The sequence below is a fragment of the Heliangelus exortis genome, chromosome 2, assembly GCF_036169615.1.
Source record: "Heliangelus exortis chromosome 2, bHelExo1.hap1, whole genome shotgun sequence".
Classification (NCBI taxonomy): domain Eukaryota; kingdom Metazoa; phylum Chordata; class Aves; order Apodiformes; family Trochilidae; genus Heliangelus; species Heliangelus exortis.
In genome coordinates this window covers 9,057,878-9,081,886 of record NC_092423.1, presented here as the reverse complement: position 1 = coordinate 9,081,886, position 24,009 = coordinate 9,057,878, and the positions used below count along the sequence as shown (strand labels likewise).

The 24,009-nt window shown below is 39.1% G+C and overlaps 1 protein-coding gene across 9 annotated transcripts in view; it reads right to left on the bottom strand.

Annotated features, from left to right (window-relative positions):
- RBM33 (RNA binding motif protein 33) overlaps positions 1-18,872 on the bottom strand; it is an 88,558-nt gene extending 69,686 nt beyond the window's left edge. For 2 of the 9 annotated variants that reach the window (XM_071734733.1, XM_071734735.1), the window contains exons 1-6: positions 18,527-18,759; positions 10,045-10,123; positions 7,071-7,119; positions 5,046-5,122; positions 3,081-3,381; positions 1,857-1,967 (exon numbers count right to left, since the gene is read on the bottom strand). In XM_071734733.1, the coding sequence (XP_071590834.1) occupies positions 1,857-1,967; positions 3,081-3,381; positions 5,046-5,122; positions 7,071-7,119; positions 10,045-10,123; positions 18,527-18,554 (645 nt within the window). In that variant the 5' untranslated portion in view covers positions 18,555-18,759. Of the gene's footprint in view, positions 1-1,856; positions 1,968-3,080; positions 3,382-5,045; positions 5,123-7,070; positions 7,120-10,044; positions 10,124-10,283; positions 10,387-18,526 lie in introns of those variants that run through there. The other 7 variants (XM_071734730.1, XM_071734737.1, XM_071734729.1 and 4 more) reach the window with 5 other exon arrangements.
- Between the last annotated feature and the right edge of the window lie 5,137 nt (positions 18,873-24,009).

Below are 24,009 nucleotides of genomic sequence, written 5' to 3'. Positions count from 1 at the left end.
AAGAGTGCTGTTTGTATAATGCTCAAAAAAAGAAATAATAACTAAAACAAAATATTCAGAGCTGGAGACATTCTTCTAACCATGTTACCAAGAGAGTAGATAATCTACAAAGGTTCTCTACTTGGTAATCTCATTTGGAAAGTGCAATTGTGACCCTAGCAACCAACATAAATGAAATATGAAATAAATAAAAAGATGGTACTGTTTTGGATACAAGAAAGCGGTGGCAATCTGCATGCCATCAGAATGAAGCTAGAATGCAGATTAACTGAATAAAGATGTTGTTAAAATGTTCACATTACATGATGAACAAGTTCTCTAAGAGCTCTATTAATAACAAATTAAAAATCTGAATTAATGTTCTTTTGAATGAAAGGCATTTAATTCTGAATTGGACCAGTTTAGACAATGTAATTATCACACAATTCTCACCAGTTTACACTAAAAATGAAGCTGTGTTGTTTATTTTTTAAATCAGTAAATTTTTCACTGAGGACAGTCAGACACTGGATGGTCCCCCAGGGAAGTGGTGAATTCCCTCACTTTGAACAATTTCAAGTCTCAGCTTAACAGGGTGCTGAGACATCTCACATAAATAATAATATGAGAAGAGTTGGACCAGATGCTTGTTGAGGTCCCTTACAACCTAACATTCTCAGATCCTATGAAATTCGATAGTGAATGCCAGCTACATACTTAATTTTGCATGAGGTGCAGTGCCTTTATCATTCTTGTACAGACTGTGTCTGCAAAATAGCACAATTTTGTGGCTTTTAACACACCACTAGGAAAGCACATATAATACAGCAAATGATTCAAGTGTTTAAGTGTTTCACAGTTCTTTGGAAGGGCAGATTTAACACTTAGAAAGTGGGGAACTAAGGCAACCCTCTAAGGTAGATTCAGTCTAAGATGTCATACTTGCAAAAGAGAAGACTAAGCAGTGCAGGTGGTCCCTTCCAAAGTATCTCTCTTCACTTAATATAATGTGCTAACATTCTTTAGTAAGTTTTTCACAACTAGAGTATCACAGCACACCCCTTTGTTAGAACTTCATAGAAGAACACTGCTGTGTCTTTGAGGAATTAATTTCCTGATGAGTTAAAGCTCCAAAGAGGGAACACACTCTGGCTACACTTCTCAGCAGGTAATCCATTCAATCCTAATTAAGAAGTGGAATAAAAGTAATATTGAAGCAGATTCCTGGTGGGGAAGGAAAAAATCCCACATCAAAACTTGCTGCAAATTAATAACAGGTATGATACCACTGTTCCAGGCTATAACTAGTGAACATATACTGAACAGTTTTGGCATAAGCTTTCTTCTTGCAAATAAAGGAATTAATCCTTTTCATAACTGAAAAATATAGATAAACTTCATAGAAATGTTGATCCCACCACAGCTTTTTTTCAAAATAGGAAACAGATTTTTTTTTCCCTAACATACAGAACCTTCCATGCTTACACTCCTCCTCAAAGTGGGACATAGGAGAACTCTATCTTCACTCCAAGCAGTACCAAATTATACAAGTGAGGCACCACAGCTATTAAGAGACAGCATGCAGTATTACTAATATTCTCCTATTCAGTAGGGCCCTTGAAGTTCCTAATGTTGAAGCTTATTAAATACGGACATTTTGAACTCTCATATGATTTTCATTCCAAGGAGAGGGGATCCACTACATCTGACATCAGACTATATACATCCTATCACTATTAACCTTACACAAAGAGTAATATCACCAATTCAATGCTGGGGAAGCTGCATCAGTTCTTACCCAGCAATGTGGGCAATTCTACAAATTCAAACTCTAAAACAACTGGTAAATTTAAGTTACCATTATATTCACAACATACCTCTTCTGATTCATTTGCCATTGTGTGGGATTCTTCCAGTTCCTCATCAGCTGTGTATTCTTCTTGTTCTTCCATTCCCTGCTCATTATAGGATTGCATGTAATCTTCATCCTAAAGCAGTAATTCAAGGTGAAAAGACACAGGAAAACTTTACGGAATACAAGCCACTACAAGACGGGGTCTTTATGCACTGTTACTGTTCCTAGAACATTGTACCTATCAGGACTGTCAATTTTAAGTGAGAAATCACATAAAGGTATAATTAGGAGGGCTTTTAACTAGACAATACTTTAAATAATATCAAAGAAATAAAACAGTTTTCATTTAGATACCAGCAATGTCATCATAAAGACCTTTTGTGGATAATATACTGTTAGCTCCGTCCACTTCTGTACTTCTACATTCTTTGATTACAAGTTTATGAAGCAAACACTACAGAATATTCTTATTAAATGAAACATTAATCTGCAGTACCTATAAATTAACAGATTTTACCCTATCAAAAATATAGACATTTAAAAAACATTTTGCAAGTGTTCACATATGAACAAGTTCAACCCTGAGCAATTCAGAACATAAAACAAGTAAAACCTTTCTTAAATTTGCTTGTATTTTAAAATACCTCACTCATCATATACAGTTTTAATTAAGACTAAATTATTTCACTAGCAATTAAACTCAATGCATTTTCTCCAATACTCTGTTTAAATTATATTGAATTATGCAGGTGACATTTTCTGAGCTAACCTCCAATCTCTTTATTCAGGTTTAGACAGTTCTCACTTACAAAAAGGATGAACAAGCAGGACATCAATCACTTTGGGATATTAGCACCTTAAAGATGTCTTTAGCAGGTCAATAATCTTTTCACCTTCGAAGGACTTTATCAGATCTTGTCTAAAGCCTGGATAAAAGCTTTTGCATTAAGTACTTCTTACAATAGGCAGTGTATCTCCACCACACAAAGCTGTTTTCTTCCTTAAGGATACAATTCTCAAGGTCATGATTCTCAACTGCCTTCCAGCATGACAAAGGAGCATTACCTACCGCCAAACAAGCTGTCAACACAAACTTTGTCACAGCCTAGATAAAGAAACTGGCAGACAGTGATAATAGGTCTAATTTCCCCTCCTCCCTAGGGAGGTAAACAGATTTCAAATCAGTCTAAAACCCCATGCACGTAAAGCAATGTTATCTTTGAAGATACAATAGAAAGAAACTCACTGGAAATTCATCTAGGGGTTCATTGATTTCAAGCTCTAGCACTTCATCTTCTTCTCCAGGCTCTTCCCCATATTCTATTTGGTCTTCTGTCAGGTCAGGATCATTGCCTTCATAATGTTCTTCCTCTCCATAGTCTGAAGCATATACTTCAGGTGCTTCAGATTTGTCATAAACGATTTCATCTTCCCCTTGGTCATATTCAGACTCATGTTCTATTGATCGATCATTAATGGTTTCAGAGAGTTCATAGGATGTAAGCAAGTTGGATGTAGTATTGAGGCTGACTGTGACACCTTGAGAACTGTGGTACAGGGAAAGGGGAAATCAGATGTCGAAGCTTAACAGTCAACTACTCACAAAGATTTAGCAAAACAAAGCCAACAAATACAAATTCTCTAAGTTTGTGGACAAAATTATACCTCACACACTATTTGACTTCATGCCACATTCTCATAATTCATACTGTACTGCAGCTTATCACCAGCTGCAGGCTATTTGACCAGGGGAATCAAAACAACCAGACGGTTTAGCAGGTCAAACTGGCAGAAGTCCTGCTTGGTAACCAAAGCAGACTGGATTCAATTTAATTCCAAGACTAACAAAAAATACATAAAATTACTGTAACTGCACCTGTTTTCACAATCTTTCAAAATAAGCTAGCAGATTATTTTTTTATTAAATGCATTGACGTAATTCCTTCATTATCTTAAATTAAAAAATTATACTTTTATGACAGATTGAGCATGCTATTCAAGGTAACATAAAATATATAGTTAAGAACTGCCATTAAAAATTATTACATTCTGAATTAGTAACAGTATTTAACAAAAAAACAAGACATTACAAAGGATTATCATTAGAATCCCAACTACAGAGGCATAAATCAGTTTGAACAGAAATAGAGGGAAAAGGGAAAGGAGTGGAGCAAGGTGCTCACTCCCAGGCAATAAAACTGCTAAAAATGCAAGACCCTGTCCACAGAAACCTTTTTCTACTGATCACTATGAACACACTTCAGGTACTTTCTCATCACTTGTGCATAGCCCACCCATGTAACTGAAATCCCCCATTTTGAAGGGAACAGTCCAACCCTCAGTCCTGCAAGAAGGAAAAGAGCAGCTATTGGTGAGATTGATGGTTTGTGGCATTTCTCCACATCCTCATCAATACAACACAGGGACAGGACTACTTATCCTAATTCTAGCTAAGGACAAAAAGGGATCTCAGAGCAATATACATATATACACATATGTCTATTAAAACCCACCAGATGACATGCCTGCACAGCATGCAGTAAGTAAGGAAAAGTTGGTAAAAAAATACAAGCTGTTAAAAGCAGCAGTGGTACTGTGCCACTTGGGTTCCAGAAGCATCTTTACTCCAACTTGAAAAGTAAAAATATCAAGACACTCATTTTGACTTCTAATGTCCATAAGTCAGTTGTGGAGCTGTATCACCAGAGTATTCATGTGGTAGGATCCGCAGTAAAGTCCCACAAAAGGCCCTGATAAAACCTATACCCTGTATAAAATTTTCTGCTGTGTATTTGAATACAAATATTTTAAGCCATAAATTAACCTTGCAAACTAGGCAGCTCACCTCCTCAGGGTTTTAGCTGTTAAGATACATTTTTAAAAGCAAGACAGTAGAGAAGGACTTTACAGGGAAGGAAAAATATAATGATACCAAGAAGGGACAATTATAAATACTCTAAGTATAAATAATACTAAATGTACAGGAAATGACACAGTTGTAAGGTTTTTTATATAACTTGAGTAAAAATTAATTTGAATAATTTTACTGAAATGCTAACAATGCTACATCCATTACACACACATTGTTAAGTAGCTGGCTAGGTAAAAAGGAAAACTGTTTTAAGTACCAATTAATTAATTTTGTTAGTTATCACTACTAGTAGCCAATAATAGCTCCTAGTTATCCCAAACACAAGATGAGAAAAGATACCGAAATTCTTGTTCCTCTTCATTGTCACTTTGCAGAAGATCATCATTCAGCTCTTCATCCGACAAGTCTGACTGATTCTAGGTTTCAGAAAAAATCAATTATTAACATAAATAAGGGTATAATTTTTAATTAGATATTGAAACTACTGAAACTTCTGAACACAAAGTACTTTTTATGAAGAGCACATCCCAAACTAGAGACCGTATCTTCAATGAAATTGCCAAATTCAAAGCAAAAACATACACTACACAAGACAACAAACCTGAAAATATTTTAGTCTTATGGAAATTCACAAAACTCCAACTTGCCTGCCTATCAACACTTTCCACTGATGCACTCCCAGATAGAACCAAATATGTCAACTCACTTGATAAGCACCAGGAAGAAAGGAGGTTAGTTTTACTCCTTTTATTTAACCACTTTGTGACCCTTATGCATTAGGCAAGTCAAGAAAAAACACTAAGTTACTGCAGCTTCTAAAGTGCAGAGATACTTAGGGGACTGGACAAAAGGATATGGTGATTCAAAGAAAACTGAAAAAAAAAAACCCAGTTAGTTTGGAAGTGAAGAAAAAAAATTAGAAGAAAATATTGTGCCTTTTCTGAACTCATCCTGATTTGTCTATCATACTTTCAGCTGTTCTATTTATTTATTGTTTTTAATAAGGAAGAGAGAGCTGGAGTTTTGCTCACCAACATTATTTCCATTCCATAAAGTAATAGGGGCAGAAAGGTTATACAAGGGTAGATTTATCTAATAGTACTGGGATGAGATTAAGTAGCAGCAAGGTTTATTTAATCTTCTTCTACAGGGAGGCTCAGGGAAAACTTCCTGAGAAATCTCTTGTTACTCCATCATCTAAGTTCATACCCACAGATCCTGCTCAGAGATGTTACATGGAAAACTAAGAACAAAAAAAGCAAAGGGAACACACAGTACACTGGAGAAATCTAGCACTGGTTGGTTTCATATGGATAATTAGTTGGGTTTTTAAGATTTAAGAGTTAATATATTTATCAACTCACGTTTAAACTACAGAACATCTTATGTTTTTTATAACCCCATTATACACATCTCCAAGCCCTATCCTCATGGAATTTTATTTTTTAAACAACTACACAAGAGAAAGGATCTTCCTATTTTTAACAGGAATAACCTGCAGAATAATTTCAGGAAGCTAATTTACAACATTGAGTGTGATTACAAAAAAACTCCATCATCTAAAACTAAACTTTTACCAGATCTGAGTTTCTTAACAAACCTGTTCATCTCCAGCTAAAACTTAAAAAACCCTTTTCTAAATTAATTCATTTAGCAGATAGTGGTGAAAGTGGTACCAGCCAGGCACCAGCCCTGTCTTCTGCAGATATTGGGCAAATCCAAACATACATTCACTTCTTTCCAAAGAGTTCAATTTTGGAAATATGTATCAGAGTGAGGAGTCTACAGCACACATTGGCAGACTCATTTATGTTCTCCAATGATAGATACTCCCATATTCTTCCCTCACCTTCCCTTGCAGAAGGGGAAATTCTCTGCTTACTTGTTAAGACAAAGCAGTGGTGTACTACGTGCAGTGAGTGCATCTTTAATAGATATCACTGATTGCTTTTTTATTTACTCACTGGTAAATAATGCTGGTATTTGGATAAGTAACTTGTAATAGCCAGGAAACTGGCAGTTGACATGAATTCCAATTCAGCATTTGGGAGGCATAATTGGGTTTTCTGTTTTGGTTTGGTTTTAATTGTTCAGTCAATATGGGTATAGAGAAACTGCTTTTGAGAAGCATCCCTTTTTTGAACCATGTGTTATGAGAAGAAGTATCTCAAATTGGTTTTTTTAAATACTTTGCAAAAGGAATCAGAGCTCTGGATGAAGAATACTCTGGCCAACAGGGCAGATCTTGGGTACCTGTGGCTGTCAGGCTTTGGGCAGGTGACTGTAAAACTAAACTAAATAACAGAAGTGATAAGCTGAGCAACATTCACAATGTAATGATTCACCTTAATTCACATCTCTTACCTTTTTTCCAGTTAGCAAATCCTCTCCAAGCAAGTCATCATCCAGTTCACTGCAAAATTCAACAAATTTAAGAATCTGAACTTCAGGAAACAGAAACAAGCACAATATGGGGTATATGCCTTTAAAAAACTAACTTAAGGAGAACTGTCTCTGAGTCTACACAAAGCTTTTCTTTTAGCAAAGCATTCAGCAAGTTGAAAAAGGAGATTGTGTGTGTGTGTGTCTATATATACATACATATATATATATATATAATGAAACACTAGATCATGCATATTAAGGCCACAGATCATGCATGCTAAGTAAGACCACTGTTGCACAGTCACTTCATTTCCATATGCTCTTCCTTCCATATTCCTCCAATTACAACACAGCAAACAGACCCAGACAAAGTGCATGCATTTAAAGCACATTTAGCTAGGTCCCCACTCTAGGTCATTCCCTTTAAGGGATTTTGGGCACATTGTCCAAACTTTCATTTCTCACCTCTCAAGGGAAAAATCAAGTCAGACAGTTATGTCCTGTAGGCAAGCCTCACACCTACAGGTCACTATGTGGCCCAAGATGCAGTTCAGCAAGGAGGCACTGGGAGCCAGCTGGCATGGGAGCTCCTTTGGCCTAGATAGTTCATAAATACTTCATTCCTTCCTCCTCACATTGAGTGTATGGTCAAACATATTTGCAGGGTGACAAAATCAGCTGCATGTTTCACCATCTTTAAGTGTGCCTAAGAACTCAGGAAGTAGTACCTGGCTTACAAAACTTCTGCCATCACATGGCAGCTGTCCCACATACAAGATATAACATTAAGAACTACAGTCCAGATTAGTTCATCTTCAGGTCAACTGTTTAATCTCATTCTTCCTTCAAGGAAAGAATTAGCTAGTGACAAATTCCTCCTTCTCTAATAAACACTACATACAAATGCCTGTATTAGAACACGCATTTCCTAAAGACTAAAATTAGATGCCAGTGATTTGAAATGTAAGCTGTAATTAAAGAATGTGAACATCTCTCACCTGTATAGCTAAAAAAATAATAATAATAATAAAAAAAAAATCACACAAAAATGCCTTATATATTATGTAAAAATTACATACCCCAAAGTGAGAATGGGCTATATGAACAGAATGGGAATGAGTTCCTGAGGACTACATAGGAAATACCTGAAAATGAGGAAGCCAAACTCAAGACATAAATCTGAGCTAAAAGTTGTTTTTGCAGATAGATGAATCTCTTGCAGAATTGGTTACTGTACAATTAATGCAGGGTGTGGAGGGGAATGAAAACTCTGTGGGCTAGCAGAGAGCAGATGATATTCCAAATTAGCACTTAATAGGATGTTATCATCAGTACACAGAATTTGCTAATAGTTACTGATCTCAAACAGTTCCAGGAATGACTGAACATTAACAACTGGCAATTGTTTTGTGTTCACTGCAATATTAAACAAAAATAGGAACATATGGTATATCATACATGGCCAAAGAGCAAACTGACTGGAATTTAACCCACCTCTTTCAGAGACAGAAAACTCGACATAACAGAAATAGTTTCAGAAGAGTTTATAGCCAAAACTGAAGTAAGAAAAAGTCAACAATTTCTTAGCTGCCAGTAACCCAACAAATACACCAAAGGGCTTGAAAATATTTCCCAGCACTACAGTCCATCACTGACAGCTTTTAATAAAACTGCACTAGACAAGTTCAAAACACAGCAAGAGCGTGTGTCATAGCAGCATTTAGAGACAAAAAGCAACTTAAGCTAGAAAGAAATTCAGATCAAAATGGAATAGAGAAGAAAGGGAAAGACTAGATTAATCATCTAAACATAGCTAGGCCTGTTCATGTGTTACTAAAAAAAACACCCTGGATGTGATTTTATAAAAAACTGAAAAAAGCCCCAACCATTTGGTTGATAGACATGGTTGTATATGTACTCATGACTTTTTTAAAGTTTTGGCTTATTCCTTGACAGTCAAAAAAATGAAGCTCATTACAGAAACAAAAGTGCTTCATAGAATGCCTCTCAAAACCTATTAAAATGTTCAATGTCATTCAAAAGTTAAAAAAAATAGAATCAGAAGCATTTTGCCTGTAATACTGGCCTCAGTATTTCTGAATGCCCTGAGCTGGAAGGTAGCACGGCACAGTGACCCAGCCTGAACAAGTCATTTTATTACACTCTCAAAATGTTATTACTCAATAACTTATATTTGCTTGTATTGCATAATTAACTTATTATAACTAGTAAAGTATTATACTAAACAAAAGACAAATCTGTTTGGAATGCTTTTCCCCTTTTTACAGTGAAAACCACTGTCAAAGTCTGAACAACTCTCTCTGTTACTAAAAAGGAATAATATTTTAAAAAGCAATCCCACAAAAGAGTGAAAAGTTTTCACACAGATAGAATAGAGAAGTTTAGCCAGCAGCTTGATTCAAGTCTTTCCCAGATGGAGTGCCTTCACATAAAAGAACGTGTTCCTATTTTCCAAAAAAATAACCAAATTCTTATATATTTCTCTAATGCTTACAAAGGTCAGATTTTTTCCACAGAAACCCACACCTAAGCTCCATTCTCAATGTAGGACTTTGAGAATAAGAAATTAAACATCTAGTTAAAAAACTGAGTTGAACAAATCCAAATTTTAGCAAAATCCAACGATGTAAAACTTTAAGATCTACTAAATGTTGAAAAGGAATCCAGGACATTAATTGCTACTTTAATAATACTCCACAAATACTTTGGTTTTATCCAATTCTAGATGGTATCTATTCACAGTGCTCTCTATATTCCTCAAAAAAAGGATGTATTTGGCACATGTTACCATCAGCTGACACATGCAAAACAACATCTTCATTAGTAGCTAAACATGCTCTACTCTATGTCTAAGAATACAAAAAGCCAGAATGGGAAAACAGAGCAGTGTAATTCAGCACACAGAAACTGAACATGAAGATATTATGCATACCTGTCCCAGTCATCATCTCCAGCTCTTCTCCTCCAAGATCTTTCTGCACCAGGCTTATCAAATTGATCAAAGTCATCATCTGTAAAGAAGGTGACTACAGTAAGTAATTCCTACCAAAATGAAAGGTTTCTGAAGCAACCACTTAAGTAGGACTTGAGGGAAGGGGGTGTTGTTTTTTAGAAGATGCAGAAATAGCTTCTTCCACTTCCCACTTTAACATGAGGAAAACAGATAAATACCTATAGGCAGTCCATGTTCCTGTCAAGTTTCTAGGGTAGACATGGACCCATACTCAGCCAACATCACAAACTTCTAAACCTCCAGCTTTCCCAACCCCTTCAAACATCTCACATCTGACTCCTTATTTATGAGCAATTCCTACTGAAGTCCAAAGCCGAATGACAGCCATGCAGAGCCCTTTTCAGAAGTCCACTCTAGAAGAATGTATAAAAAAAGCCTCAAAATGACTGGTCAGTCTGTGTGTGGTGACTGCAGCTTATTAGAACTGCTCCACACAGGTCCCAACCACCTCCTGGTTCTTCTCTTACTGACTGCTCACACATGATAAAAAGATCTTCAGGAGAGAGGGAGTCAGCTTTTCTTTTTTTATATGTTCAGTGATAGCTGACACTGACAATAAGCATTACAAATTATGCCACTTTGACATTAAGTGTTATCAGGGCCCAAAGCAGGTTGTAGCTCTTCAGAAAAGAAGAAACATTCATGCATCCACAAATAGCATCCACTGCCAGGTTCATCACTGGCAAAGCAACAAGCACTGAAATGGACACAGGCCCTGCATCCACAGTGCAATGTGATACCTCAGTGAGGCATCTTTTTTCTGTTTCTGAAACTATACATATTTTCATTTTTCTTCCCACTATAACATTGGAAAATACCAGTAAATTACAGTAAGTATAACATTTATGGATGTTTCTCCATAAAAAACTCCTACCAGTCAGTGTCTGTGTCAAGCATGATTAAGTGCCTGTATAACAGTGCCTGGCAGAGAAAGACCACTGCTTGGCATCAACAGAGCACAAAACCACTGAGAGCAACAGCTGAAGATTTTTTTTATAATTCTCAGTACTACTGTGTGGGAGGTAAGAAGAAAAAAAAAGGAGGGGGAAAACCAGGAACATAATCTTTTTAAGCAGTAAAATATTGAAGAGTTTTTATGTTTCTTCCAGCAGTATCTGTGCAGCCTGGAAAGGCAGACATAGCAACTGTTTCTAAGACATGACTTCAAGGCTCTCCTGGCAAATCTCACTGAGATGTGTGCACATTGCTGGGCATCAACTGCAAGATCCTGACAGGTGACCACTAACACACAAAGCCCCCTTCCTAACTTCCAGGCAGTACTGGGAAAAAAAAAAGAAGTATGCAGAACAGACCAGTTACCCAGGAAAACAAAATAAATACTTGGCTCTTCCTACTGCAGCTGTAAGAAAATGGCCATCACCAAATAACAGAGAAGTGGCATAATGCTGCACAGACTGACTAACTCTGGCTGTTTTGTTAGACTAGCCTGCCTCCCAAGGCTCTGGCTAGGTGTGAACTAGGATAAACATAAATACAGCAAAACACACTTGGTTCTTCACACTTCCAATTTGCTTTATACTTACCCTGATGGAGCATCACCAGTGCTATTAGCTGGTCTATAGAGCTTATCTTTTGGTTTTATGATATATGCCCAGAACTATCTTTTTTGCTGCTTAATAAGAAGAGATCATCCAAACTGGAAATCCACAGAACACAAGCTTCATTTCTTCTCTGGCTATGCTGATGGTAGTTTCTAACTGTGGACACCCTTCCAATAAAACCTTAACTAATTATTTTTCTATGTAAAATGGAAGTCCTAAGCTACAAAATAAAGTCTCACAAGCGTAGGAGGTGAATCAGCATGAACACTGCAGAGCTCTTAACATCTTAAAATGGTACCAATATAGCCTAAAAGGGTAGGTCTACATAGCAACTGTTGCTAAGATGGAGTATTTTACTGCAATGAGATTGCCAAGACCTCTATGTGAAAAAAAAAAAAAATCCCAAAATGTTTTGATGACTGCATTGTTTGCCTTCCTAGAAATACACCTGTGTGCTTTCTGGAACATGAACCACGTCATTTCACAAACCTCAACAGTTCAAAATTTTGTATTTTAGTTTGTTTCAATATTACACTACCACAAATATCAAACACACTATTACTTTTAGGGATTGAAAAAGCATTGATGATTTCTCCTTATCCAAAACAAAACGGAGATGCCACAATGATCCAATGGAAAAAAAAAAATATTACACACTGCTTATACAACAGGTCTTTTAACAAAGTAATTAAGCTACATTTCTTTGGGACAGAACAGGTAAGTGAGTTAAAAAAGGAAAAATAGTGAAAAATAGAGAAAAAAAAGTAATTTACCACATGAAAAAACACAACTTCTCTATACTTAAAATTGATGCTGAACATATCAAGTCCATCTTGATCTATCCCATTCTCTGATACCATATTTAAAATGCTCAACTTGACAACTTGACAGCATTTCAAGTGGAAGTCTCCAGATTTAAAACAGCTTACCAGCTTATCTTTATGTAATAGTTTATTTCTACAGAATATTTTACTTGGTATTCCACTGCAAAAGGATACACAACATACAGGTTTTATAGGATTTTTAGGAGCAAAGCATACATTTAGTAACAGACCTATGTTTCTGCCCAACAGTGAACTGAATTTTGGTATCTCTTGCTATGCAATACAGAGAAACATCAGGTTTCATGAGGAACAGCCATGTCTAAAACACAGACTGGTAATTTAACTGTACTAGAAACGCTGGTTGAATGAAAACTTCTGGTAACAAATCACAACATCCAGTAGTAAAAGCAAAAGGACAACAGCAACTCCTGAATCCAGCTCTGTGGTGTAAACCTAACACATTATGAAGCACACTACAAATCCAGCTGATTTATTAAACATAATCAAGAACTCCAGCCCATCAAAAAATTCATATTCACTCCTACTGCTGAATTATGCCCAAGAATACGTGCACCAATACACCACACAAACAGTTTGGTTTATCAGTTCAGGAACAGCCATCGTGTAGTCTTTATTCTGGTAAACAATTACTCACAGAAGCCTTAAGTATTCAGTGACTAAGCAGTTACAACAACGTAACAACTGCATAACACATTCCTCAGCTACTGTATTTCATTCTTTCTTTCCATATTAATCTATAGGATAGAGTTTAGATTTTTCAAGGAAATAAAACTACAAAAAATTATTTCTACAGGAGGTAAGTTCTTTTAACCAAAACCAACTTTTCTAGAGTCTGTCATGATGCAGAGCTAGTCATAGCAATAAGCACAGAAGTAATTATGATCTGCTGCCTAGAACTGAAGTTTTCTAATCACTACGTGAAAGTAATATTTTTTTATTATTATTATTTTAAATAAAACTACATCTAAATCCACCACCACCAAGCCACAAGAAACCACTTCCAAAGTCTGCTTGGATTTGAAAATATATTTGTTTTAGAAAAACATTTTTAAGTGTCACAATCTACACCTCACAAGTGCTGAACACCAAATTAAGGCCAAATGGCTTTGGACACTGATGAGAAAACTGCAACTCTCCCAAACCTATCCAGCATCTTCCACAGTCACTAAAAGATCCAGTTAAAATTCAGGCTGCATTAGAGCAGAATTTAACACAGGCCAATCACACTATTTATTTGGAAGGCTTTTTGGTCAGGTCAGTGACAATCACCACATTAAATTATTCGGGACAAGTTCTACATGCCCTAAAATCTGAGGTTTAGTATTTGATGCAATAAAATATGGTTTGGCTTTGGTAAAAATGAGTGATACTAAGGCTATGTTTAATTTAGATGACCTGAAATGAGAGTACATTCAGAAGAGGATGACTTTCAGTGAAAGCTTGTCAAAGAAGCATAAAGGGATTAAAACCTGCCATGATTTAAAGCAAATCTGCCTGCCAGAAGCTTATTCAAGTAACAATGTTTGTTTGGCACTAGTCCTTAGCTCAAATAACCCATGATCATGTATTTGTATTTCATGAAGTGTAAACTTTACAGGCCCTTGACACATAAGAGGAGTTCTAGCACATGAATACTCCAATTCTAAATTATAGTAGCCAGTTGCACCAGTCCACCTAAAAAAAGATGCAATACTTACAGAGACCAAAATACTGCCAGCACTCCACCCACTTTCATCTATGCACAAATGAAAAAATCTGTTCCCAGTCCCTGTATGCTGCCACCCACCAGCCTGAAGCACAACAAATTCAGTTGAATTTGTCAAACTAGAGAATTTTTACTACATCTTTGAATTGGATGGTGACCCACAACTCAGAGAAAGTGGCTTGCAGTGCTAGCACTGTAAATTTTCTTCTCATTTTTATCAACAGCTTCCCAAGAGGTTTTTAAAGCCACTACACTGGTGAGAACACAACATTGACTCCCAGATTAGTTTAATTTAAACTCATAAAAGCTTAAATTCAAGCTGAAGTAATAATGTAACTGGCTCAGAAGTAAACACCCATTCAGTTACTCCTGGTACAGGACTACCAGAAGAAATATGGAGTAGACATGTAGAAATGGGGCCCTCCAAGTCCTCCTCCACGCCATCTGTCATGATTCACACCCCAAGGACATCTACAAAGACTCCCAGACCACTGAAGTTCAACAGAATGGAATTAATATGAAAGGAAGAGAACTAAAAATATTCTTTCCTTACTTCAGCATGGCAGACAAGATAAAAGAACTGCTCCTCGCTTTAGTGACAGCTTGTTGTTTACCCTGTAACCATCTCTCCCTAAATTAGATTAAAATCTAGCCGTAAATACCAGGAAAAAATTTCACCACCTATGCCACACAGTTATTATATTATGCTATAAGCAGATGATCACTAAATAACAGAAGAGCCCAGGCTGGAAGGAACCATGAAAGACCATCTGATCCAACCCTTTGAGGGAAAGGGAGCCTATATGAGATAAGTTATCCAGCACCCTGTCAAATCACATCTTGAAAGCCTCCAGTGATGGAGACTCCATAATGTCTGTTTTTTTCCAGAGATTGATTGCTTTCACTGTAAAAAAAACAAAACACCCCATATTAATAAAAAGCTACATATCAAGTGAGAGTTCTCCTGGTACAACTTATAGCCATTGCCTCTTGTCTTCTCCAAGTGGCTCCATGTGAAGGGATGGCATTTGTGCTCTTTATAGCCCCCTCTTCAAATAACTTCGTGTTACTCAACAACCAAGATGCTTGGTCTGGTACTGTTTCTATATAGAAGCTTGAATCAAAATTTGGGAACTGTTGCCTAAATAGTAGCAATGGATTAATAAGTAACTACAAGCCCTCAAAGTCCCCCATCATGTCTAACACACCCACTCTTACATTTCAACCAGCCATTCTAGAATTAGAAGCAAGCTGAACCAAGGTACCTAGCAAAAGAAATTTGTGAAGCAATATGAAGCTGTGAATTACTCCAGGAGACTGCAAAGACCACCACTTGAAAACTCTCCACTTTGTATTTATGGAACCTATCAAAGAGCCTTTACCTTTATCCTTAGAAAACTAAGCAGCACCAACACAAGTATCTCATCACAAAAATACAGATGAATATTCTTACAAACCAAGACAGTATTTCCCAGGAGCCCAAACTATTATAAATTACCAAAGAGTTCACTCATGCTGTCCAACAGATACATCTCCTTCCTTCTGAATACATTTAAATGTTCAACTGACAGTCATTTCAACTTTCATTTTTCAGTCCTGCAACAGAAGGACTGAAAAGATGGACATTTTTCAGTCCATCTTCAAAGCCAAAAACTATTAACTATTTCATTTTGTCAATGGCTGCCCTGTAATATCATCAAATTAACACTCCATTTGTTTTTCCAAGACCTATTTCATGCTATTTGATCAATCATCAGAGCCCTTTTTTTTATATTTATTTTCTTTTTTAAGAAAACATTGGGGTGCTACTATCGTTATATGTTAAAGTCTTTCCCTCCTTCAAAAAACCCAAAAACTAAAATTAAAACATTAATTCCTACAGTTAAAACTTTAAGCCAAATAACCACTTAATCCTGGGCTCTTCCCCATTTGTCACCACTGACTTTGAACAGCAGTACCTTTCCAGAGAGTTGCATAAACCATTCCTGTAAGTCCTAGGCTTTATATTGGATCTTAAAAGTGTATTTAACAACTTCCTCGATTAGTCATAGGGCCATAAGCGTGTGACACCTCTGGGTTTCTTTTCAGACTAACTCTGCACAGTGCTCATTTAAACTAAACAAGCACTGATATGGGGCAAGGATCATATTTAATTGGCCACCGTTTATTGATGAGCACAGTGCTAACGCTAAACAAACAACTGCTTTTGCTCGGTTAGCACAAAAGGATCCTCAATCAAGGCTGGACACGAAGGGTATTTCCCAGCAAAAAACAAAACAACCAGTCCTGAAACTGCAGCTTCAAAACTTGGTTGTCTGCGGCAAACACCTGTGTACATAAAAGCATGCTAATTCAACTCCCAACAGTTTTAAACACAAGAATCAAAATGCTACAAAGTCACACTTTCCTGCAATTAGTCCCAATACTGCAATAAAAAAAGAAATACAAAAAAACAGAACACGGATACAAAGTTTACTTCCACTGAAGCTCAAAAAGGTCTATAAAACTGTTTAGAGACAGAGTTTTAAGCCTTTAAACAGTAAAAGGTATTTATTTGCGGATCCGGGGAACTTCCAGCTCTCGCTGGACAAAGAGTTCCAAGGATTAAGGGAAAGGGTTAGGGTATTTATACAGTAAAAGGGGAGGTTACAACATCGTTACATTCTCAATTCTTGCTGACTTCATTATATTGTTACAAGGTGGTATCAGACCCTATCCATAACTTTCTTCTTATCTGTTGGTGGTGACATCTTTTATGTTCTTCCTGTGCAGATGTTCACATTATTTGGTGCCCTGCTGGCGCCTAAATGGCCTTGGCAGTGTCTTGTGTTTTAAGAACAAGACCTACACTTTTAATTATCTCCGAGACAGAAGTTAATCCCGTTAGGGCCTTGTATATGGTTACATTGTTCTAGTGGAAAATGACATGTCTCAGCTGCTTTGCCCTGAATTTTACTGGTTATGAATACAAATTCACTAACATATATTACAAGTTTTAATTCTACATAAAGTAAATTCACACAAACAGCTTGGCCTGATCTCCTCTCCTTACAGGAGTTAATCCTGTCAGGATCTTTCTCTTTTTCACTACGTTACCTCTAACTGATCTGAACCACAGAAACTAGCACAACTTAAACATTGCAATATATGCCACACCATTAAAAAAAATGCCCAGAATATTCAAATACTTACCAATCTGTTATCCATCCTAGCCTTCTTCCTAAACTCCGTGCCAAAGTCTAGCAATTTCTTTGTAACATCTACCTTTAGTAGGAAATCTAATTTTATGGTTATGTACTTTGTTACCACCCAATGACAATCAGTCACACCACTTAAGTGAGTGATGAGGAAGACAAGTCATTCTATTCCCTGACACCTACATACAGGAAAACCAGACTGAAGTAATCAAAAACTTTTGCAGGCAGAGACAAGTTATCAACTGACAACTCTGACCACCCTTTATCCAAACTGTTACTCCTAGTCAAGGCAATGCCCACAGCACCAGAAAAGACATACTCTGTTAAATGTCTCTCCTGAACACCCCAGTGTGAACCCTGCAGGTTAATCTTTTGATCACTCAACCAAATACTCTCATTTTAAAATCTGCTTAATATACTGATCAGAACCACAGAGGGTCTTGTGTTGTCATTTAAAAAGCTGTGAGAAGGAGTGTTCTCAGTCAAGAAGCAGCACACTGGTGTGCCGAGCCCTGGGGTTAAGCACTGACTTCATCTTACACTTTCCAAGCGAGACCTTTTAACTTTGAGCAGCCTGTAAATTATAACTACTCCTCAGGTGAGAAATAAGTTAATCTAACATACAGACACTGTAGCCGTAAAAACTACGGGAATTAAGGTCTCTAAGTAAACACATCCACCCCATCCAGAAGTCTCACACCTGTTGTGAGCGATGAAGCTGTTGTCTCTCCTTGACCGGGGCAGGGCCAGGAAGGGGCACAAGAATCCGTCTCTCCCATTAGAAACAGAGCTGCTCCTGGGGCCCTGATGTGCCAGGGGAGCTCCAGCGTCTCCTCGGGCTCCGCTCTGGGCCCCGCCCGCACCCCCCTGCACGCAGAACCCGTCGCCTCCGCCCATGCGGGAGGCAGAGAGGCTGCGGCGAGCGGCGGTGCCACCGCCCCAGAAGGCCCCGCAAACCCCCGGCTCCCCTCGGCCCCGCCGCCAGCCAGGCCCCGCGCTGAGGCTGCAGCCGATCCCGCTCCCCCAGGGGACGCCTCGGATCCGCGCTCCTCGCCCGCCCCCAAGCCAAACCTTCCAGGCCGCGGCACCCACCTGCGCCTCCTCCCAGGGCGGCAGCCATGGCTCTTCGGCTCGCCAAGGCGGCGGCACCCGACAGCCACCCCCGCGCCGCCCCCAGGAGCGGCGGGGAGCGGGGGGCCGGAGAAGGGCTCGGATTCAGCGTCCCCGCGGCTCGCCCCTCCGCACTCACCCACCGCAGGAGAACAACAAAACTACCACAACATGGCGGCCGCCGCCGCAACCGCCGTCGCCGTCGCCCCCGCGCTGCATCACGGGATGGCGGCGGACCGGTCCCTCCCTCGCGGGGCGGGCGGGCCGTGGCCGCCCCTGGTTGGACACCGGGGGCCCGGGAGCTCCGCACGGCGGCTGCGTCAGCACCACCCGCGCATGCGCCGAGGGCTCCCTCCCGGCTGCGGGGCCCGGGCGGGGCGGGCAGAGCTGCGCGCGCGTGCGCCGGGAGGGGGGCGGGAAGGCGCACGCGCGCGGGGTGTCCCGGTGGGACGGAGGGAAGGGAGAGAATGGCGGCGGGGAGGGATCCGGGGTGCGCAGCTTTCCCTCGGGATTTGAGTCCGCGGGAAGCCAGGCGGCTCCGGGAAAGGGCTGTGGAGCGGGACCGAGCGGCTCCGCACGCTGCCCAGTCGGGAAGTTCGTGGTGCCTGGGCCTGACCTCCCCGTGACAGGGGAGAAACAAACCCCCCCACCCCCCTCCCCTCAGGGAGGCTTCGGTGCCTTTACCTGAGCGGGACAAAGAGTGGGAAGGAGGAATGGGAGGAGCAGGCATCGCTTTCCAGTCCTTCCAGGCCTCTCTGATGAGGGTTTTCTGATGTCGTAATTTATTGGCATTAACAGCGGTTCCGAAAATTTTTTTTTTTTTTTTTTTTTTAGTCTTTTTTTTTATTATTATTAATGGTTGGGCCTAATGATCTTAAAGGACTTTTCTAAAATGATCCTCTGAGCCTGAGTCTCTTGCTGAAGTCTGAGGCTGGTTCAGCTCTGAAATGCCCGGCTCATGATGTTTCGTGAGGTTTCAGTAGGTTGTGGGTCTGCCTGGTCTGTCTTGAACCTTCAAGCTCACCTGACTCTTGTGAAATAAACCAACCATGAGCTAATGGGTTTAAAATACAACATGGAAAGGACAGTTTTGGCTATCTTGGGTGGATAGAAGACCACAGTTTTCTATCTTTTAAGGCTTGAACATACAGTGGAGTTAAAGTTAGCATATACTAAACTAGAACAGGTCAGGCCATGTAGTTCTTGCTTCTCCAACAAACCTCACTTTGGTACCTATTTTACAGCCTTGGTGTCATTACTTGATAAATCCAGTTTGGCCTCAAGCTGATAAATCCCTATCTGCTGGGCCCTTTTGTAGGTGCTTCCCTCCTGGCCGAATAACTCTGTACAGCAGTTTGGATCACTGATTCCACAGAGAAATAATTCACCAAAAGGAGTTTTCCTTTAATTTTTTTCCCACCTTTTCCTAGTTTTTCCATTGGAAGGGGAATCAGGAGCTGTGCCACTTTGCACAGAGTGGTTTAAAAATAAAAATAGGAAACTGCTTTGCTTATAAAACAAACTTCCAGGCTACACTGCTTGTGAAGAAGCCAGATCTGATCTAAACAGTTTAATGGAGCCTGCTGTAACTAGACTAGTTCAAGTAAATGGCAAAACTTTCCCAGGTGGACAAGTCCTCATGGAAATAATTAACAATGCTAGTATTTAAATTATCAGCATTATCTGATTAAACCCTTGCTATGAGAATAGAGAAGTTCTCATGTCACTTTATTCTGGGCTCCCCAAAGACTTGTTTCTGCGTTGCATTTGGTCTCATTTTTTAGGTTTTCTTCACAACTGTACAGCTAGAGATTTATTCTTTACATTTTTCTACAAACTCACAGCAAGATTCTGACTTTAATTTAGGAAAGAGACCATCAGCAAGCAATGATTTCTGCTAATTTAATGCATAATCTGTCCGTCCAGCTCTAACTGCTTGACACAGAGGCTGAAATCTGAACACTGCTACTGTCAGTGGTAAAAAAACCAAAAACCTGGTGATTTCAGTGGGACCAGGATTTCAGCCATCACTCCTCGGTATCAGTCTTTCTTTTGTATAGCTGGTTTGCAACACAAAAAGATTCCCTGGCAAGGGAGGGAGTTTTCTGGAGCCTTTAAAAGCTGAAGGGGAAGTGTGAGGGATAAGACTCAGGCAGTCTCAGAGCAGCCTGTTACAGCTCACAGCTCTCCTGACATCATCGTCTGTATCTCTTCTGTTTGAGTTTGGGAAAAGAAGTTTTAAACATTAGCAATATTCACAGTGAGCATCTTTGTTGCATTCAAATATGTAGGAGAATGTATTTTATTGATATTTATGCTTTATATTTTTGTCCATTTTAGTAACTTATTTGATTTTCATGACTCACAGTCGAAACAAAAATCAAGTTACCATTGGCTTAAGACACCAATACTAAAAAGGAATAACAAGATAGTTCACTGTTACTCCAATAGCATGCAGACCCTTCTGTCATTTTGCACAGCTCTAGTGCCAAAAACGTGGCCATTCCCAGGTGTCTGAACTTCAGCAGGTCTGGAATCTAAACTACAGTGACAGGTAGGAGTGTGGTGACACCACTTGCCTTCACTCAGGACTTCTGTGAGCTTTGAGATTCTGGGAACTATTGTTCCTCTGGATGCTGTATAAAGAACTCCATCTTTTCCTCAGTCTGTGCTATAAAATGCAAGTGTGTGGGGTTAACATACTTGCTGCTTCTGGAATCCATGAATTAGAGTAACTTCATATGATGCAATGTTCATCGATTTATTTAAATACTTCTGGGAGTTCTGCATAAGTAATGTGCTGGCCTGTGTGTCTTCCAAAGCAAATCCAGCTGCAGTTGGGGATGCAACAGATTGTCTTTTAAGGAGATTAGGTTAATAACTGAGCCAGAACTCAAGAAGCCATAATCCTGGTTCTGTTCTTGCTTGTTGCATTACTGGGGCAGAATGTCTTGCATCTGCTGCCTCGGATTTCCCTAAGATGGGGAGAATGATGCTAAACTTACTTTTCTTCTTCTAACTTGAAACTTTTTGGTAAAAATTGTTGTGTCCTAACTTCTCCATGTTAATCTGTTTCCATTGCAACAGTCACTATCAGTTCTATTTATAATAGCTTTGAATTTTCTAGTTAGTTGTTTTTTTTTTTCTAAAAAACTTATTACACATTAATTTTTAATCTGATTTGTTTGTGGTGGGTTTTAACTTATTTTTTTTTTATGCACACTGACATAGTTAAAAATGACCAGTCAGAAAGAACAGTGTTTCTGTATTATTTTTTAATCACAATTACTCCTTCAGGAGCTTTCATTTTAGTCTCACTTAATGTGGCAAAATCAGGCTGATTTTTTGTAGCATGGATGGGTGGCCCATTCGTGGGCTCATGACCTTCTATGATGAACCTCTCAAGGTGACAGCTAACTGAGGCACTGTCTGCCACTTGAAGTTAAGCCTGTTCCTCCAAACTAGACACTAAATGGGTTTTGAGTTATTTTAGCAACATCCTGTGATGCAGCAAATGTTCTGTCACACCTGACAGGAAATTTTGGATTTAAGGTGTAGAAATGAGGGATACGGAACCAAACTGACTCTCTTATGGGTGCCACTGGGCCTGATCTGAAACATATTGACAATGTCAGCAATCTGAAGAGGCAGCAGTGCCTCTTAAAAGAAGGTTTTCACCTCCTACACAAGTGAAAGATGCTCTCTCTTTGAGCATATTCCCCAGAAGGGCATCTGCAGAGTAGGAAATGAGAAAAAAATTTAAAACTAATAAACACCTTACGGAAGAGAAAAGTATGAGGATTAAAACAACTAAATATGCAAAAAACACTGGTGTGATAAACTTTGAACAGAAACATTAAGTGTGTTACAGCTGCAGACAACGTCCATGTGTTTCAGATTTTTTTATCACTGTATTTTTTTATTCCTGTTTCCTTCCCCATTCTTGTTACTTGTTTATCAACTTGTTGCAGCTTATCTGCCTTGTTTTCTGCACACCACTTGGTTCATCTTATTTCAGCTGTAATGTCTTCAGAGCAATGTGACCTAAGGACCCCTGAAACAGCTGCTGAGGTGGAGAATAGTAGAGTTTGTGTGCTGAGAAATGGTCCAAACAAGCAATGTGTCTGTCAAGTGTGTTATTAATGTGTCACATGTGGAGTCCCTAGAAAGCTGGTCAGTCACCAAAGATTAAAATCTCAACAGAACACACACACACACACACACATATATATATATAGTTAAAGTATAGTGTAAAATGTATAAACTATTACCAGCTCCAAATGGCTGCAGGAAGGTTTGGGCTGTAGCTTTGAGTGTTGAACTGAGATCAGCATGCAGAAGCCTGGGTTCCAGTGTTTGCAATACATTTTTTGGTAGCTAGAGAAAAGAAATCAACAAATGCCAGAGGAATCCAAGTCAACTCAACTCAAACCATTGTATGATACTATAGCATTATATTTGGGTTGGGGTTTTTTTCAGTTTGGATGCTGGAAGTCCTAATGACTAAACTCTGCTTTGTTTCACCAGGGAGCCCACCTACTGTCAGGACAGCAGGAGAATCAGGGTGAAGCTGGCAAATGAAAGGCAGTCCTTCCTTTCAGGAATTACTTAAAATAAAGTGGAAAGTGTCTAGGATGCCCCATTCTTAGGCAAAGTGAGTGGTATCCCATGATAAACATACCAAAGTTAGTAAAGGTTAGGAACGTTTTCCAGAGTTTCCTGCTAAGGAGCCAATATATAGCGTCATTGTCCTTGCCCAAGGGTTGAGTTTTGGGAAGGCCTTGCTTTCTCTGTACACAGGCCAAGCTGGCCCTTTCCACTCTGTAAAGGGCAGCAAGACATGTGACAGCTCTAGGTAAAGCACAGAGCATCACAGCCAACTTCTGTGGCCCAGATTCTCATGGTTTCTACCTGTGAGCAGAGCCCTGTGCTCTTTGGAGCCCCACTGAATGTAGAGACATTGTGCAGAGGTACCAAATGTCAACTATCATACACAGACCTCCAGAGCAGAGCTTACATTCCTAAGAACTCCTTTTACAGAAGGCTATAATCCTGTTAAAAGCCTTTGGGAACTACTGCAATGCAAATAATAGTAGCAATAATTAGCTCTGCTTTAATTGATACTGTGTATTTCTCAAATGTCAGTGAAAATTTACTTTTCTAAGCCAACAACTTCTCCCCTGGAATTCTTATAGCTATACCAGAATTACACAAGGGGTGAATTTGGATCATTGTAGGTTCCTGGCATAAGTTATCAGCTGTTGATTCCTTGCCCTTTAAAACTTGGCAAGGATACAGGAAGAGTTTGCCAGGCATGGAAGAACTAGGTCTATGCATTTATGGGCAAATCCTTTGGGACTATGCACAGAAAGGAATACAATTTGCTAGAAGTACCCAGCTGTGAAATCCAAGAACTCTTGCACTCAGCTCTAGCAACTTAGAGCTTATTTAGCCTGGCCTCTATA